The sequence below is a fragment of the Lipophrys pholis genome, assembly GCF_963383615.2.
Source record: "Lipophrys pholis genome assembly, chromosome: 12".
Taxonomy (NCBI): domain Eukaryota; kingdom Metazoa; phylum Chordata; class Actinopteri; order Blenniiformes; family Blenniidae; genus Lipophrys; species Lipophrys pholis.
In genome coordinates, this window is record NC_137641.1 from 23,201,374 (window position 1) to 23,218,164 (window position 16,791).

A 16,791-nucleotide genomic window follows, 5' to 3' on the forward strand; every position below is an offset into this window, starting at 1 on the left:
TAAGCAATAACACACAAGAAAAACTCATAAAATGAGTATGAATTGCATGTCTCATGGAGCAACCTCGTCTCATATTCCGCCTTCTTTTTTGGGCTCCTTTGCCGTTGTCCGTGTAATTCACTGCCCAGGCTCACCAACAATGCCGAAGCACAACAGGATATGAGTTTGGACAGCTGGTACATGTAGAGTGGCTCCACATAAATGGATGCATGATGCAGGAAATCTTTTTTTTTTTTTCTTTTTTTGCTCCCCAGGCTCTGCATTATTGTTTAAATACAATAACGGCCACACAAACACAAAGAGGCTGTTCTTACTGAATGCACACACACTTGGCCTTATGAAAGCATTTGTACCCGCTTATTCACAAGTTATTGTTATTATATTAATGAGAACCCTCTGTGCGGCATGTACTCTGACCACTTCAACTACAGTTTTTCCTTAGCTTTCGGAGTTCAGATGTAATCTTTAACAGTGCCTGTAAAAGTGTCTAATGTCCTCGATTGATGGAAAACAGCAGCTGCGGTGTGCACAACATCGTGCTTATGGTAGATTCCAGTGGCAAAAAATTATTTTAAAAAAACAACTAGTGAACGCTTTTCACCGACTGATGTTTTCGATCTCGAGAGAAACTTCCAAAACTGTCACTATATTCCCACAACGTGACAACACCTTGAACAAATCAGGTTTCCCCTAAAATCTTCTCACTTTGTAAAAAAAAAAAAAAAAAAAACTCCCAAGGCTGAAACTCAAATTTGTGTCCCACACAGATACAAACACACACCATGTGTTGCCAGCTGTGGTCAGTATCTGGCCCAACTGTGTGTATTGCACTAATACAATGGCTCATTATGTAGAGCCTCACACACACACACACACACACACACACACACACACACACACACACACACACACACACACACACACACACACACACACACACACACACACACACACATTCACACACACACTCACACACACAATGGGGCTGCTTCAGGCCATCAGATTAGTGCAGATTGACCCCTTCCCCACCCTGAAACAACTTCCCTTTTTACTCCGAACCAATCAAAATGGTGGGTTGGCAGAAAGTGTAATGTGAGACCATGGGTCTTGGTTCAACACTTTAAACCTAGGGCACAGTTGGAGGCCATCAGAAACAACAGCTGGAGCCTTTCACGCTCTCTCACTCTTGCAGTTTCCCATTACTTCGTCCTGCCCCAGACGTTCGCTGCGTCCGAACACCATCACATACCTCAGACAGCTTTGCGGGATTTACACCGTGGACTACTGCTATGGATTAACCCCTTTGGTGGCTGGCTGTGTTTGTTACAGACCAAACTGGTCTGAGTTGAGCTTAGCTGGACACACTGCCGACTTACTTACAAGTAGCTTTCTGTTACCTGCTGCAGAGTCGAAGTCGACTGCCCCGTCTGCATGAGACCACAGGGCCCTCTTTCTGTGTGGAGGGTGGATGATGCATTTTGTCCTCTCCTTCCTCTACCCTCAGCTGAGCTCCGGATCCCCCTGTAGCTGCGAGGTCGGCCCCGACGGAACAAAGAAGAAGAAATCCAAGAACCTGTAAGTCCTCAAATCACACATTATCCTCCTGTGTTTCTTTCTGTGTGGTTGTTTTCCAGTTCCCTGCCTGGCAGGCTCATAAGTTGTGACTCAGAAAGCAGCATTTTCTTATTTCTCTACATGTGGCTTTAATATAAAACACCATCAAACCAGCCCCAAAGAAACTATTGAGATACTTAAAAGAGACTTCATTCATAATTCCCTCGCTTTGTTGACTGGATGTGACAATGACAAGGCTGTGATAGTTACTGACAACTATATCCACTGTTCATTCAACAGCCTTCAGGTTTCATGCTAATTTAATCAACGCTGTTTCATTTGGCATCCGTTTCAAAGCCTCCTCAAACATTTATTGTTTTTAATGGTTGTCTGGCATCCTAACACATTGTGAATGACAACGGTGGCCTGTATCACAGCCAAGTGGTGTAGATCTGAGACGTCAGGCTTTAGTTTGAGCGTGTGGGAGCAGGGGTGTGACCCGTGGTGGACTGAAGAGCTGAGAAAGTGACAGTTAATCAACACCGTAATGTGCATTGGCGTTTGCGATTTAACGCTGAATAATTAATCGAAACAAAATCCTCCTGATTTTTTTCTCTTACAACTGAATGTAAGTGTATCTGCAGCTAATTCATTTCACATGCAAGTGTTTTGGCATTTATTGCGATCTTTTTAATGCCACGTGTGCCCACACAGACCTGCGACTGCAGGAGCATGTTTGAGCCTGGAGGTGACAGTCAGACCTGCGTAATGCTGCTCATCAACTCCCTAATAGAGTGTAAAAAGATGTGTGTGTGCTGCTGACGTGTGTGGCACCAGATGTGTGCTTTGTGTTGTCAGCGGGGCGATAAGAACGACGCAAGGGTCTTTGTTTGACTGTATTTGCGGGTGTCGGCGCTTCGGTGACTCATCAGCTGTTCAGTCTGCTCCTCATCAACATGAAAGCACTTCTTCTGCATCAGAGACAATAAAACAGCCGCTGTCCTTTTAGTCCTGGTTGCCACCCATTGTCCTACTTGCGCTGTTTTTTTGTTTTGTTTGGTAAAACAGAAGATCAAGCGATTAAAATTCTTTTTTTTTGGTTGCTTGTTCTTTGTCAGCATAGTTTCACTTTAATTGCTTCAATAAAACAGGAATTCTGTGAAAACAGGAAGAATTTGGGGGGGAATAGGAATGTCTCCATTTAGTTTCAGTTGTTTTTGGAGTCTTTGTTCCGACTCTGAGACATAGTTTATTACTTTATCGATGTTATCAAGGCTGCACGGTGGCCTCACAGCAAGGTTATCCCTGCTTCCCGGTCGAACTTGGAGCCGCTCCGTGCGGAGTTTGCATGTTCCTCCCGTGCATGTGTTTCCTCCCACAGCACAAAAACACATGTTACGGGTTAAAGCTGGACTCTAAAATCTCCATATGTTTCAATGTGACTGTGAGTGAGTGTTTCCTGCTTTCACGCAGTCTGCTGGGATTGGCTCCAGTCCCTCGCAGCTCTGAAATGGATCTAGGGATTGGGATAATGAGTATGAAGGGATTGGATCCCCTGTGTGTGTGTGTGTGTGTATATATATATATATATATATATATATATATATATATATATATATACACATACATATATATGATGGGGTTTTTCAGAAAAATACATTAAGGCGTCTTGCAAAATTGACCCAGCAATGTTTATGCAAAAATGTATGCAAATGATTTGATGACGAGGCACTTTTTCATAAATCTGTGAAACCTTAGGTATATTAGCAAGTAATCATTTGAAGGAGTGTAGCTAGTTTCTTACCCAGTTAGTAGTAAATTAATAAAAAGCTTCAACATTATTTCCAGGATTACCAAGTATTGCGCTGTAAGCAAAACAAATATGGAGTTGTTTCCTGGATGCACTTAGTAAAGTAAAACTGACACAATGCAAATGTTTGTTTAAGACTTTGCACTGACGTGGTAGGATAAATAGGATAAACACTGACACAGTAATGACTCAGTTTAATGTGAGCCTGACAGGATCAGTCATGGCTTCATGTAGCAGCTCTGACAGAACTTGTTGTCATAGTTCACAGTCAGCTAACATTGACTTGCTCGGCATTGATCTTGTTGGCTCATCAGTTCTTACACATCACTGTGTTCCTGTGGAGAATCCCTTTTTAGTCCAAACAAGTCAAACTGTGGTTTAACTAAAATGGGAAATTACTGTCATGTCTTATCATGCCACTATCGTTACCAAATTTGTCTCATCCGGTTTTAAAACAGTCTTTTAGTTAAGAGAAGGCTTTTATCCAGAGGTGAATATAAAGATGGAGCGTTGTAGGTATAGAGGGCAGCTGTGGCTCAGGTGACGAAGCGGGTTGTCTTCCTCCACGGAGGTTAGGAGAATGATCTGCTTCTCCACTGGTGGTGTCATTGATGAAGAAACTGATCCAAAAGTTGTGAGCATTGGTTGAAGAGCACCTTCCATGGGATCCCTCTCTATGATTGAGTGTGGCAGTGGTTGATCATTTTAAAAAAAATTAAAAAATTGCAACAAAACGCTTTGTTCCATGATGGGCATCTGGTGCAAAATACTTGCCAAATCAAATATGCGGATCACAACATCTGCTATAGCAACCTCTGAAGAAGTTACGGTATTGATTGAAGGATTTACGAGACTTTGGGCACATTTTTATTGTGCCTCATTCTGCTCCTGGCGCAATTAATTTATACACGTTGACGCCTTATTGTCAATATCTGATTCTGTCATCAGGTGAGTTGGGTTTTTTCTCTGAGAAGGTGACACTATTTATATGACACTGAATTGAACTGACCTTTATCTTAAATAGATCTGACCGTGTCAAGTGTGAAGCACATATCCATCAGTTGTGACATCGATGAAGGTCACGTGGAAGAAAATAGTCTTCGTATCATTGATGCAACTCTCCTCTGTCATCATTAGTCAATATAACGAGGATGAGACACACGGCTTTCTGAACATGTTGTTTCCACATTGAGCGCCTGTATTTACAGTCCTTGTTTCCACTAATTCTCGATGTCACAAGTCCATTGTGACTTAGCACTTGTCCCATCCAGTTTACTTTTCCATCACCTTCTAAAACTAGCTGTGGCCATGTCTGCTCATTCATGAGAAGTCACACAGACAAACCTGCTCAATATCTTTGTTTGTATCGGGGGTATAATTATAATATGTCTGTGCTACTGATGGACATCACACACATGAAATCTTCTGATACAATCATGCATAAAGGAAATTAAATAATTTTCTTCCAGATATAGGTCACTGATATGTACCATGTAGAACAGTGCTTTAAAACCTTCTGACCATTGGTCAAGTAATTACGGACTATTCTGCTGTGTAACTAGTAGTGATAAAAAAATAAAATAAATACACTGTATGCTTACTTTTGTACAGGCTCATCTAAAAAAAATGTGAATATTATGGAATGCGTAATTTCCCCCAATTTCATTCAAACTTGAAATTGTCCATTTCTTTTTTGCTTATGAAACATGAAATTATTAATTTATGGAATAAAAATGTTTTTGGACAAATGCAAGATCTAAAAATATTCACATATTTCCTAATATCAAATATTTTAACCTTTTTTTTTTTTTGGCCTTAATTTTCACAATCCAAATTTTAAAAGTGTTTCTTAAAATGCTTTCAGTTTATTTATATAATTATCATTACTATTATTGCTGAAAAAAATAAAACAATTCACTTTTTGATTAATATAATTTTCCTAAATGCTGAATACTTCAGGAGAATTGAAAAAAAGTTCCAAAAAGTTTTCAAGGTTTGTCTTTGCAAAAGGATTTGGAAGATAAATTAACTAACTACAGTCGTTTGGTGAGGAGAATGGGGGTAAGTTGTGTTGGCTGTATCACCTCCGACAGTTACGACTCTCCATTCAGCAAGCGGTTGAGGGCCTGGTGACGAGTCCGGTTGAGAGGGAGGTCGTGGGGAATGTGCCGGAAGTCGTCTGCTCCACATCCACTGTATCTTGTCGCTCTCTGCACTTAAGAATCTGCTGCTAACGTCTTGGTGATAGATACCGCAGCGCGCCTTCAGAGGTCTTGCAGAGTACATGCTTATCCCAGCCAGAGTTGCTTTCAAGGCATCTGAATGGTCAGCAGCATGTCGGGCAAAGGTGGTCACAATGTTTTGCTTCATCTGTGAACATCCCAAAAATATTTATCTACTTTATCTCCTTTAAAACCTCAGTTTACTGGCACAAAGCACTTGGCTGCAGCACAGTGGATTCATTGTGTCCTCTTCATTCCTGCATTTTTTTTTTTTTTTTTTTCAATCAGGACAGATAGAAAGCAGGTCCTTTATTATTCAAACATTCTTTCTCACGTCCGCGACGTTATTTTTCCAAACTCAGAGCACTGTCTTATATTTTCTCTCAGCTGTTTGTCTCCGTTCCAACTTACTTACGACTTTATCCGGGTTTAACTTACTTTGTTTAGTTTTCTGGATCCAGCGCAGCTGTCTTCCTGGACTTGCTCACATGATCTCTGCCTCAGCCTTCATCTCTCTTCTCTTCTTTTGTTCTTAGTTTGTTCAGGTGTTGTGCTTCCTCATTGCAGTGAAATATTGCATGGATATGTAGTTATGCTATGTTTTTCCACATCAGGTAGAGAGTACAGCATATCAGTTAACGCACCACTGTATTTATTTTATGGAATTGGGAACTTATAGATACTTTATTCTATATATTTTTTTTGGGGGGGGGGGTTTCAGTATATAAACATAAATTCAGGGTCGGTACTAATGTAGTGAATCCAACTTCAATTCATAAGAAAAAACAGACAGATGGAGAGGGCAGAGAAACACAACACACGGTGCCTGTGAAACACAAGCACAAGTGACCATCTGTGCGCTTCCGTTTCTGTGTCTGGCATATGTATGGTTTACATACTTTGAATACACCGTAAACATACTGCCGTAATGGTAGGTTGAAAGTGGCACATTTAACAGGTCAAGCTGATGCTGTGGATGGCAGCAGTTGCTATAATTTGTGTCGTCTATTTTGTAGCAACAGTATATGTAACCGTTTTTTATTGTGGTGTGAAACTTGGCCAAGGTGAGTTTTGATTGTGCTGTTGAGAGTCTGACAGTGGCCACTGTGAGATAACTGTGTCGTCTGTGAAACCATGCCAAGGAAATCTAGAAACACACAATCTGGGGGTGTAGGCAGAGATCTTTGTTCAATTAAGATAACTACGTCTGTGCTGTCAAACTTGCAAACAAGCACTGACTTTTATCACTGCACATAAGCTCTGGTTACTTGGAAGAATGATCCACATAACCACCCCATCTTCTTCCAAATGTGGACTCTCTTCATCATTCTTATGCCCATTTTCTGCTACCTTGCACAATCCTTCCTAACTCTATTGGCATTCTTGTTCTCTACAAACTCCTAAAAATGTGTTGCAAGTCATTAAAAAAAGACAACAACCTTAAAACACAGTTCCTGGCCATATTAAAAATCGGAGCTGTCAATCCTGCAAGTTGTTAACGTTTAATCTTGGAAATCTGACATTGGAGGACGAAGCTTTTACAACTTTTACTTATCAACTTTAAAAACAACTTCAAATTCCAACTTCAGAGGATAACTGGAACATAGATAGTGCTCACATCAGGTGTGCCCATGGGGTCGTATTTGTAGCTCCAAAAAAACTGCCATATGTTGTACGAGAAGATGGTTTGGAAAAGAAATGACACTTTAAAGGTCCAGTTGCTTTTAAGTTAAACTGAAGTTATTGCCGGGGATTAATGGGAGTTAAGTTAGAGAACCTTAATCTACTTGTTGAATCTGACTCTAGGCCACTGCAGCCCCACGTTTAAAACGGTGTTTTGCTGCTTCTTGTCACTTTGAAGAGAGACACAGACCATTACAATAGTCATGTTATTTATTTTTTGCTGTCATTTCAAATGAATTTTACCCCAACTCAAACATTTCCAGACCCCAGTAGAGAGACTCTCGCCTCTAAATGCTGCTTGTGGATTGGATGAGCCCAGGGTCCGCCTTCCCCAGACCCCCTTGGACTATATAAGGCTCCACAAGAGCCTCTGAGGGGTTAGTGGAATGTGATTGCCAAACAAACCCCTGGGCCCTGACCAGCAGCACTCTCTTAAAAAAAAAAAAACCCTGCTTACATGCAGTTCATGCTGCATTCATGCTGGCACCTATGTTCCACACTATGGTTGATTTCTCTGAGAAGTACCTCGAAAGGTAAGAGCAAGGAAGGGGACGGATTTGTGTGCTGCTCTTTCTTCTGTTCTTATCAAGAGGTTGAGGCATGGGAAGGGACAGTGAGAAAAGCCTGGGTGCAGGCTATTTTGCGTGTCTCTTGGGCTGGTATAGGAAGCTCTCTGACCTTTAAGTGGATCTCATTTGGCAGTCGCAGTGAGGGAGAAGGATCCCCTGTGAGGTTGAAGCACTGAAACTATTTTGGAGGGAGCTGCTTTAACTTCTAACTTGAGGCTGTCCCTTTTTCTTAATATATGCAGCCTGGATTTCAGGAATAGGCTTGCTCATGTGGTCTTTGTGGCTCGAAAGGTGATATTGCTCAGAAATAGAGCTCTTGATATTATATTTAAGGACAAAATACACAACAGTTTGTTTATTTTCATTGTTTGTCCAGTGAAATTGTTAGTTAAAAACGTTTGTTCATTTTGGTTAAGAGACACTTTTCGATCTCTACTCCATATCGTATGTATTTATGTGTTTAATGTTCTTTCGCAGAGCATTTTTGAAACAATTTGCATGTGACAGGATTGACAGTACGAGTGCATAAAATGACTGTGTATACATTTTTAGACAGATCCCAAAGTGGTAATGCCCTTTATTTAAGTAATTGAGACACCAACCAAACCCATGGCCCATTATACAGTATTTACAGGCACAAACAGCCTCAGACAAAGTGTTACTTGTGTGTCATGTTCTGTATTCACTTCACAGGCACACAGCCTTCTGTCAATAGACTGCTAAAGGGAACGACAACATGCTTGAACATTGCTCACCTTGGGCCAGCTTTGCATTATTGCAGGACTTCGCAGGTCAGGCTCAACAAAATCTGAGCACTTTTTTATTGTGAGGAGCAAATAAAATCACCCTTGTTGTGAAGAGGAAAGTGGGATGAAGTGGGACAGTGGATTTTTGGTCTTGCGATTGTGTGGGACATTGTAATCTGCAGTGTGGCTGTCTGCGGCGCTACCCTTGTGCTATCAGAGCCTTTCCCTGAGAGTGCGGCCTACTTTTCAGAACACCAGGAATAGCCAGCGGGGTGCTATTAGTGCGACTAATGTGAGCCAAGCAAAGAGGGAATAAAGAGCACGGAAACCTGCAGATAATTGCAGAACTAAAGACCTATTGCTCCTTCACTCGAGCACATTAAGTGTTCTCTGTCGCATGGACAGAAGTAGACCCTCCTGTGTGTGTACACACTGCAGACACCCGTGTGCGTTGGGCAAACATGTCTAGCGTGTTGGAATAAAGATCATCCTGATGCAGAGGTCAGTCTCTTAGCATATCGAGTGAATCATGTAATTGAGAATGATATGTAATAGTATTATTATTGAGGGCTATTAGCAACTCAAGAGTTGCAGAGAAAAATTAAAAAAAGAAGGAGCGACTTTCAATAGAGAGACACTCAAAATGAGAGACTGTGAGAGGAGCCATCAGCATTTCAAGTACAGCATCATGGTCAAGTGATATGTTAGTCAAGCACAAGATTTAGTTTTCTCTGAACAAAGTGATGTCGCTGTGCTTTTTTTCCCTTTGTGCTTCCGTGGGTTTTCTGGGACTGTATGTTGCAGTTTTTTACGTGCTTTCTTTAGCTTATTTTTCAGATCTTTTTCAGCATATAAATGGATGCATCTAAAAGAATACAGGCAGAATTGGAAATCCCAATTGTACTAAGAATGATGCGTGTGCTTTAGCAGCTACCAAGGGTGCGAGACAGGTGAATTAGACATTTGCTTCCATTGAGAAAATAATCACGTGGGTGGTTTTGTTTGTTTCTGCAGCTGCTTGGGTGTAATTTCAAGGTGAAACTCTCATCTGAACTCGAGAAACATCACACCTGCGGTGTTACAATGAACGCTGATTTACTGAAACAGCAGCTACAGAAGCCAGTGCTGCAGCCAAGTCTCTCTGAATTGTGTTGATTGAAACGAGGAATCTACATCTGTGTCACTTGTTTGAACGTATGACGTCAGCTTCATGTCGGAGGTGCTGAAGATGGATTGATACATTGATGGGAGGATGCGAGCTGCTTGCGTTTGCAGTATCCATGGACTCCCACGTGGTGGCAGGAGAGAAACATACATTTCACTTAATGCCAGTGTTGTTATGACATCATCGGCACATCATTACCATGGCCTCAGCTTGTATAAAAGCAAAATAAATACTTAAGTTTCCTTTGTCGGAAAGAGAGCGTCTTTGTTTGGCTTTTATAAAATATCAAAATATATCTCTCCCTTTACTTTCATGCGCCGCATGACAGAGGCTCCTTTTTAGTTAACACGCGCACAGCTCAAGTTTTAATTGCCTTGAGTACAACCTAAAAATAGAGCAATCTAATAAATCCAGCTCTGATGTTACGAGTTTATTTAACAGCAAGGGAGCTTTTATTTCTGTAATGATGTCCTTCAGGCCTTGCAAGTATGAGCTATTCAGTGCACAAGAGCACCCCGTTGTTTCCATGTGCCAGAGGCCTCCAGTCTGTTCATCAGTTAAGCATCTGGATCCACGTCTGCTTCATGCAGCGTGCTCGTGTTATTTCAATCAGAGGATGAGTCATCTCTCCGCTGCTAACGGTGTGTGAGATGTTTGGATATTCCTCGGAGAGATCTCCAATTTTTGCCTTACCTGGCCTGAGAGAGGAAACAGCTCCCTTGTGGCTGCCGCATGAATTTGTTTACCGTATTCAGGAAGTATATATATATACTTTAAGGTGGAGCTCCTGGCTGAATTAAGTATTCGGCACAACCTCAAATGCCCCAAACCCAGACCCACCCAACCTACTCAGCCATCCTGGTTTTAAAGGCTATTTAGCTACGGTAGTTCTCTGAGATTTCAACTTTTTCCTTCTCTACTGCATATTGGAAAAACTCACGTCTGCAGTTGACTGTGTTCTCTGTTCTGTCTGACACGCACACACGCACACACACACACACACACACACACACACACACACACACACACACACACACACACACACACACACACACACACACACACACACACACACACACACACAGTGGGGGAGGCTTGGAGTTTTCCACCACCTGTGACTGGCATGAAAGCACCACTGAAGTGGGCATGAGCTGGCACAGGTGCTGAGGGGGAGCTTTGAAATTGTTGTGCTGGGTTTCTTTTCATCGCCGTTCATGCATATTCATGTACAGTATTTGTGCGAGTCTGCTGTTCTGTGCGCCTTCGCTCTTATGTGTGTGCGTGTTCGAATGACAGGCGTCTATAATTGGAAGTCCTGTTTCTTAATTCGGGGTGTACACGGTCTCCGGGGGGGCCGTGGGTTGGCAGTGGGACAGCTTGCAGTGATTAGGGCCAACCAGCGCACAACGCTGCGCTGCATTATTAGCGGGCCAGTCAATCCACAGTGGAAATCAAAAGCAGGGACTCAGGAAATGGGTGTTGAGTGAGGTCACATCCCAATGAGGCAGCACGTGCTCCAGGTCGGGAAAAGCCAGGACACCTACCAGGGGATTGTGGGAATGCGCAGAATCCTGTCAGGAGCCCATGGGTACCGAGGACTCTTATCTGAGATTTAGGGTGGCGCTTGTGCAGCAAGGGCGTCTCTGCATGAGAGATGGTTGGAGAAAGGTGAAACAGGTGAGGGTTTTTGGCTGCGGCTCCTGGAGTGAGGGTGTCACTGTGCCCTGTTGCCTCTGCCCTGGGTCAGCTCCCTCTCAGCAGCCCCTCCAGGCACACGGAGAATGGTGTGATGAAACAGAGGAGTGAGGACTGAATCTCTCTCCTCCTTCTCTGCCACATTCGCTTAGTCCCTGCCGAGGAACCTGCCAGGGACACTTCTACAGGAAAGACTGTCAGAGTTATTAGATTGACAGGAGAGGCACTGACAAGAAGAGAGGGCGGAAGGAGACCCGACTTTTGGAAAATCTTGTCCCATCATACTGACACACCTGGCTGAAGACTAGAATGTACACAACCCAAAGTTCTTGTTCCTCTTTTCTGGCATTTATTGGTTTGCTTTTACATGGATTGGATTTACAACATTGAAGATCATGACCGGTGCTTTGGATTGATTTCAGTTGTGGACTTTGGATTTGAAGACTCAACACACTTTCTTTTCTTGTCTCTTTTTTTTTTTTGTCTTCCTTCTATATCTATATTATCTCCGCCATTCCTATCCCATTCCCCTTCTTTTCTCTGCTCTCCTTCGCCTCATCATAAATCTGTCTTTTCCTGTCTTTCTCTCTCCTTCTTTCTTTCACTCAGGGCCAAAGACATGAAGAATCGGCTGGCTTTCCTGCGGAGGAGGAATGAATCCCCAGGAAGCAACCCAGCCGGCAAGTTAGACAAAGCCATGAAGTCAGTCAAGTAAGTGGCCACTTCCTGACTGCATGTGCATGTGGGCGTGTGTTAAAATGTTTTCTGGATTTTGCCACAACTGGTGACGACCTGGTCTGGCTCGACAGACAAGTGGGCAGGAGGAGTGATGAGCTCGTGGCCGTAGGGTTGCATCAGTCAAATGAAAGAAAGTGTGCGTGCATAACATTAGCATGTATGCGTGTGTCGACACAGTGGATTTAATTTTGTCTGAAATGTATTCACCAAATGAGTAGATGCTTTGTTTCAATTCAGTTAATTAGCCAATGTGAATTACTACACTACATAGTTTATTCGATGTATTTTAGAATATGTTATGATATATATATATTGTCATGTCCGCTCTCAAAACATAAATAAACATGTCCAGGATAAAAGAGTTTAAATCATGTTAAAAGTGGCTTGTCGCATGTGTATTGCAGTGAGGGTGACATGGTCATTGTAAAGACGCATGCTTCATCACAGGGTAAAGAAAGGATGAGAAGCAGCAGGGGGCAGACAGAAACCGTTGGTGGGGTAGGAGGCTTCGCAACCCAACAACATGCTCTGATTGGCTGGCCGAAGCCCCTCCCCCTCCCACAGTCTAAGAAGCATTGAGTGGGGATATAAAAGCCCTAACCCCCACCACAGTGAGGCAGACAGAACGACTCATGGCTCGCAGTGCTGCTATCACTCATACAGCAGGAGCTAATGTCAGAGAGTAGAGTGGAGGGAAACAGAAGCAGCACAGAGGGATCACCTACATCCACGTTTCCACTCATCTACCTTGCATAGTGAAAGTTCTGCGGATGGGTCACACAATGAGAAACCTGGCTGAAATGGGCTTGTTAAAGAATCGCTCCGCTTTCATCTGCAGGCCCACCCCAGAGGAAGCACTGAAGTGGGGGGACTCGCTCGACAAGCTGCTGGCACACAAATGTAAGTTGACTTGAATTTATCGTCCACATTCATGCTTTTTCCCCTCACATGTGCTTCTGTATATGCAAGAAATGTATGTCTTTCTGTTGCGCATTCTTTTCACACATGGATAACATTTCAAAATGAAAAGTACAGCAAAGTGAGTTGGAGAATAAGACATGTAGGGTTTGCTTTAGGTAGTGGGGGAGGTTGGTGAGCCCAGAAACTGCACGTATTCCCCGTATGCATTGCACAAACGTATCCACACACTGCTGATGTGAGCGTACAGCTTACTGCAAGCTTCCCTAATCCCTTGCAGACAAAGTCCATGATTTACATACAGAGATGAAGTGAGACTAAAAGGGGCAGCCTGCATGTGCGTTTCTATTTTTGACTTCTACAATTCATCTTTTCACGGTTTGCTCCGGGTTTCTGTTTCAAAGCAAGAAGGCTGATGCAAAGCCAGAGCTACATCTGTTCCCCATTCGGCTTCGCTGGCCTCTTTATTCCCCCTCTTCTAATTTCCTCTCTCTTACCTCTAACCTCACGCGTGCTCACCAGAATGAGGTAAGAGATGACTGCGTGCACTGGCTCTGCTTATCAGCGTGGGTGATTCATGGGAACGGAAAGGTGCAGACAGGAGTTGTGGGTGGACACGGCTTCCTGCCATTCTCTCTTCTGGATGCCTTCTTCCTCAAATCATTAACTAACCCGAAACTTGAGAGAAAATATGCCAAGAGAGTCAGTCTTTTTTCTTTCTTTTTTTTCGTCCCCTCGTCACACCAAAACAAGCGGCCCTTTGTGCATTCACATCGTGCATATACAGGCGGCACAGTTTTCATGATTAATAAAAAGGAATTCTGGAGTCACTGGGGTGATGTCACCTTAAGGATGTGGGGAACTTGAATATGTTCAGCAATGTTGAGGTTTTTCTTCTCTCACTTTATTCCAACCACATGACTCAAAGACCATCACAGAGCTATTTCAGGCACTGAAACTCCAAGGAGAGCTTCAGCTGTGAGGTTGCCATGGCTCTTTAGTCAACTCTCCTTTTGTTTATCCTCCTCCTCCTCCTCTCTCCTCTCCCTCAGATGGTCTGGCAGCCTTCAGAGCTTTCCTGCGCACAGAGTTCAGCGAGGAGAATCTGGAATTCTGGCTCGCATGTGAGGAATACAAGAAGATCAAGTCGCAGTCCAAGATGGCCTCAAAAGCCAAGAAAATCTTTGCAGAGTACATCGCCATCCAGTCTTGTAAAGAGGTGAGTGAGCGTGAGCTCGTAAAAATGCTTAAAAAAGAAACGTGAAAGCAAAACGTCAATCTGTTCTTCTTTTTTTTTTTTACTAATTTCTCATTCTTCCTCGTCTGCAGGTTAATCTGGATTCGTACACCAGAGATCACACAAAGGACAACCTGCAGAATGTGACACGCTCCTGCTTTGACCTCGCGCAGAGGCGGATATACGGGCTGATGGAGAAGGACTCATACCCTCGCTTCCTGCGCTCAGAACTCTACTTGGACTTAATCAACCAAAAAAAACCCAGCTCCACTTCAACTTCGTCTTCGTCGTAAGAGATGAGGAGAAAACTTGAGGAGGATGAGAGGAAAAAATAGGGGGCAGACTTGGAAAAAAAAAAAAAAAGTAGAGTGGGTGGGATGTGAGCTTTTTGTTTGCTTTTTTTTTGTTTGTTTGTTTTCAAAGTGTGTATGTCATCCCGTTCATGTTCTGTTGGTGTGAGACGACGCGGCAAAGCTATGGCACTGCAAAGGAATGTAGTTTACACAGTTACCAGGTGGATGCATGAATGGACGGACTGGTGAATGCATGGATGGATGGATGACTGTTTGTAAAAATACAGGCGCCCAGGAGCAAAGGGCAGGAGCTGGATGCTTGTCTGATCACTGTTTTTTTCCTTGCTTTTATTTTTTTGGTGGGGGTTAAGTGTAGTTTTGTCCAGTTGTACTGGAGAAAAGGAGGGGTTGCACCAAAAAAAAACCCTGCAGACATGAAGACAGTCCGGCACTGTTTTGTCACCTTTTTCCTTTGTGTCCTTTGAGACTCCCTTTCTAGATCCCCTCCTTTGCTCCACCATGTTTTCTGTGAAGCTGTTGGTACGACATAAAGTCCTTTTTCTTCAAGCCTTTTCACCAGACAGGAAGGGAGGGTGTTAACTCAAGAAGATGTCTTGGAGTGAAAACACATCTGTCTGACCCTGCATCTCCTCGAAGCTCCCTTAAACGGCATCTTCATTTCAAAGAGAAAAAGATACTGTGAGTGCTCAACCGGGGACAAAGACGGGAGTTGGGAAATGGATAAATAACAGACTGGAGTTGTGATGAAACACAGGTTTGTGTCCCTCTTCACATAAAAAGACGTTAAAAGTCGCATTCAAAGCCAGAGGTGGAAAGAAAACAGAAGAAGACTTGCGTCCTGTCTCCAAAGACTGTTTACAACAAGGAAAATCCAAGAAGAAGAAAAACTTTCTGTGCAGCCAAACCGACATTTCCTTTAACGTTGTAGCTCATTGTGGACTAATCAAGGAAGCGTTCTCAGGACAGATTACAGCTCGGTTAATCTCCTCCACGGTTTCTGTTTTTCTACACACTCATTGTTTGTTTGTTTTTTTTTGTTTTTTTTCAATATGCGCTAGGGTTCAAACCTGCACTCCCTTGTTTTACTGAGCAATACACAAGAGGTTGCTCTTCTCATAGTCTGAAAAAGAGAAAAAAAAAATGCTTCATGTGTACAAAGGTTTGCCTATTTATTAAGAATAACTCGCTGGATGCTTCTACAGACACCCTCACGTCCTCTAAAGCACTCAGCTAGAAGCTCTCACTTTCCTCTTAACCACCAAACAGGTCCAACGCTGTCCTGAACTTTTAAGTGCAATATTTTTTTATTTCTTATTTTATTTTATTATTATGTTTGGTTTGTTCATTTATTTGAATAATTTTTAACGGGGAAGACGGAACAGCTTGAGCTCTGTATTAACTTTATTTGTTAAGAAAAAACAAAACAAAACCATAGAGCTATAAGGTTGACTTACACCATAAACGTTCAAGAAGCATAAGTAGTTTAATGACTTTTAAGCAAGTGATTCTAACTGTGTGTTAATCCCTGGCAGCAGGCAGCCAGGGCTGATAATGTTGTAAATATAATTCTTTAAGAAAACTATGTGATTACACATTTAAAAACAAACAAAAAGAAAAAAAAAGCCAATAGGTCTCTGCTGGTGGCGAATGTGGGACCCAGCTGTATCTATGTAAATACGAGACTCAAAACTATAAGATGACATGTATTGTTGGAAAAAAATATAAAAAGATCCAGAATAGGTGAACAAGAGCAGGTCCAATCTGTTCTGTACCCTGGTCATACACTGCTTGTAAGGAGTTCTCTGAAATGCATTTTATCATTTTCACTGTTTACAATTCAAAATGCATCTCCTATGATAGCAAGTGAAAACAGTAGAGTACATTTGGTGTCATTGCTAATGATAAATAAACCAACCAACTGATGAAGTAAGGTGTGTGGTCTTTGGATTTCTTCTTATCATGTCAACTTGTGTGTTTCACAGGGCTCGAATAAAGTTGTTAGTTACTTCTTCAAAAAGCGGATAAGTGGATTTACTAGTTACTTAGACAAAAAAAGTAACTTTACTTGAGGGTATTCATATAGTTTGATGTATTGCTGTCAGGACATGGTCAGTCAGTTTTTATAACTGATTCACTCATT

General features: G+C 42.5%; 1 protein-coding gene across 6 annotated transcripts in view; it reads left to right on the top strand.

Annotated features, from left to right (window-relative positions):
* Positions 1-16,579, top strand: part of rgs3a (regulator of G protein signaling 3a) — a 132,965-nt gene extending 116,386 nt beyond the window's left edge. For 5 of the 6 annotated variants that reach the window (XM_080476520.1, XM_080476519.1, XM_080476518.1 and 2 more), the window contains 5 exons: positions 1,505-1,575; positions 12,054-12,155; positions 13,021-13,082; positions 14,153-14,319; positions 14,430-16,578. In XM_080476520.1, coding sequence (XP_080332646.1) covers positions 1,505-1,575; positions 12,054-12,155; positions 13,021-13,082; positions 14,153-14,319; positions 14,430-14,630 — 603 coding nt within the window. In that variant the 3' untranslated portion in view covers positions 14,631-16,578. Of the gene's footprint in view, positions 1-1,504; positions 1,576-7,654; positions 7,803-12,053; positions 12,156-13,020; positions 13,083-14,152; positions 14,320-14,429 lie in introns of those variants that run through there. The other variant, XM_080476523.1, reaches the window with a different exon arrangement.
* Positions 16,580-16,791: the final 212 nt, after the last annotated feature.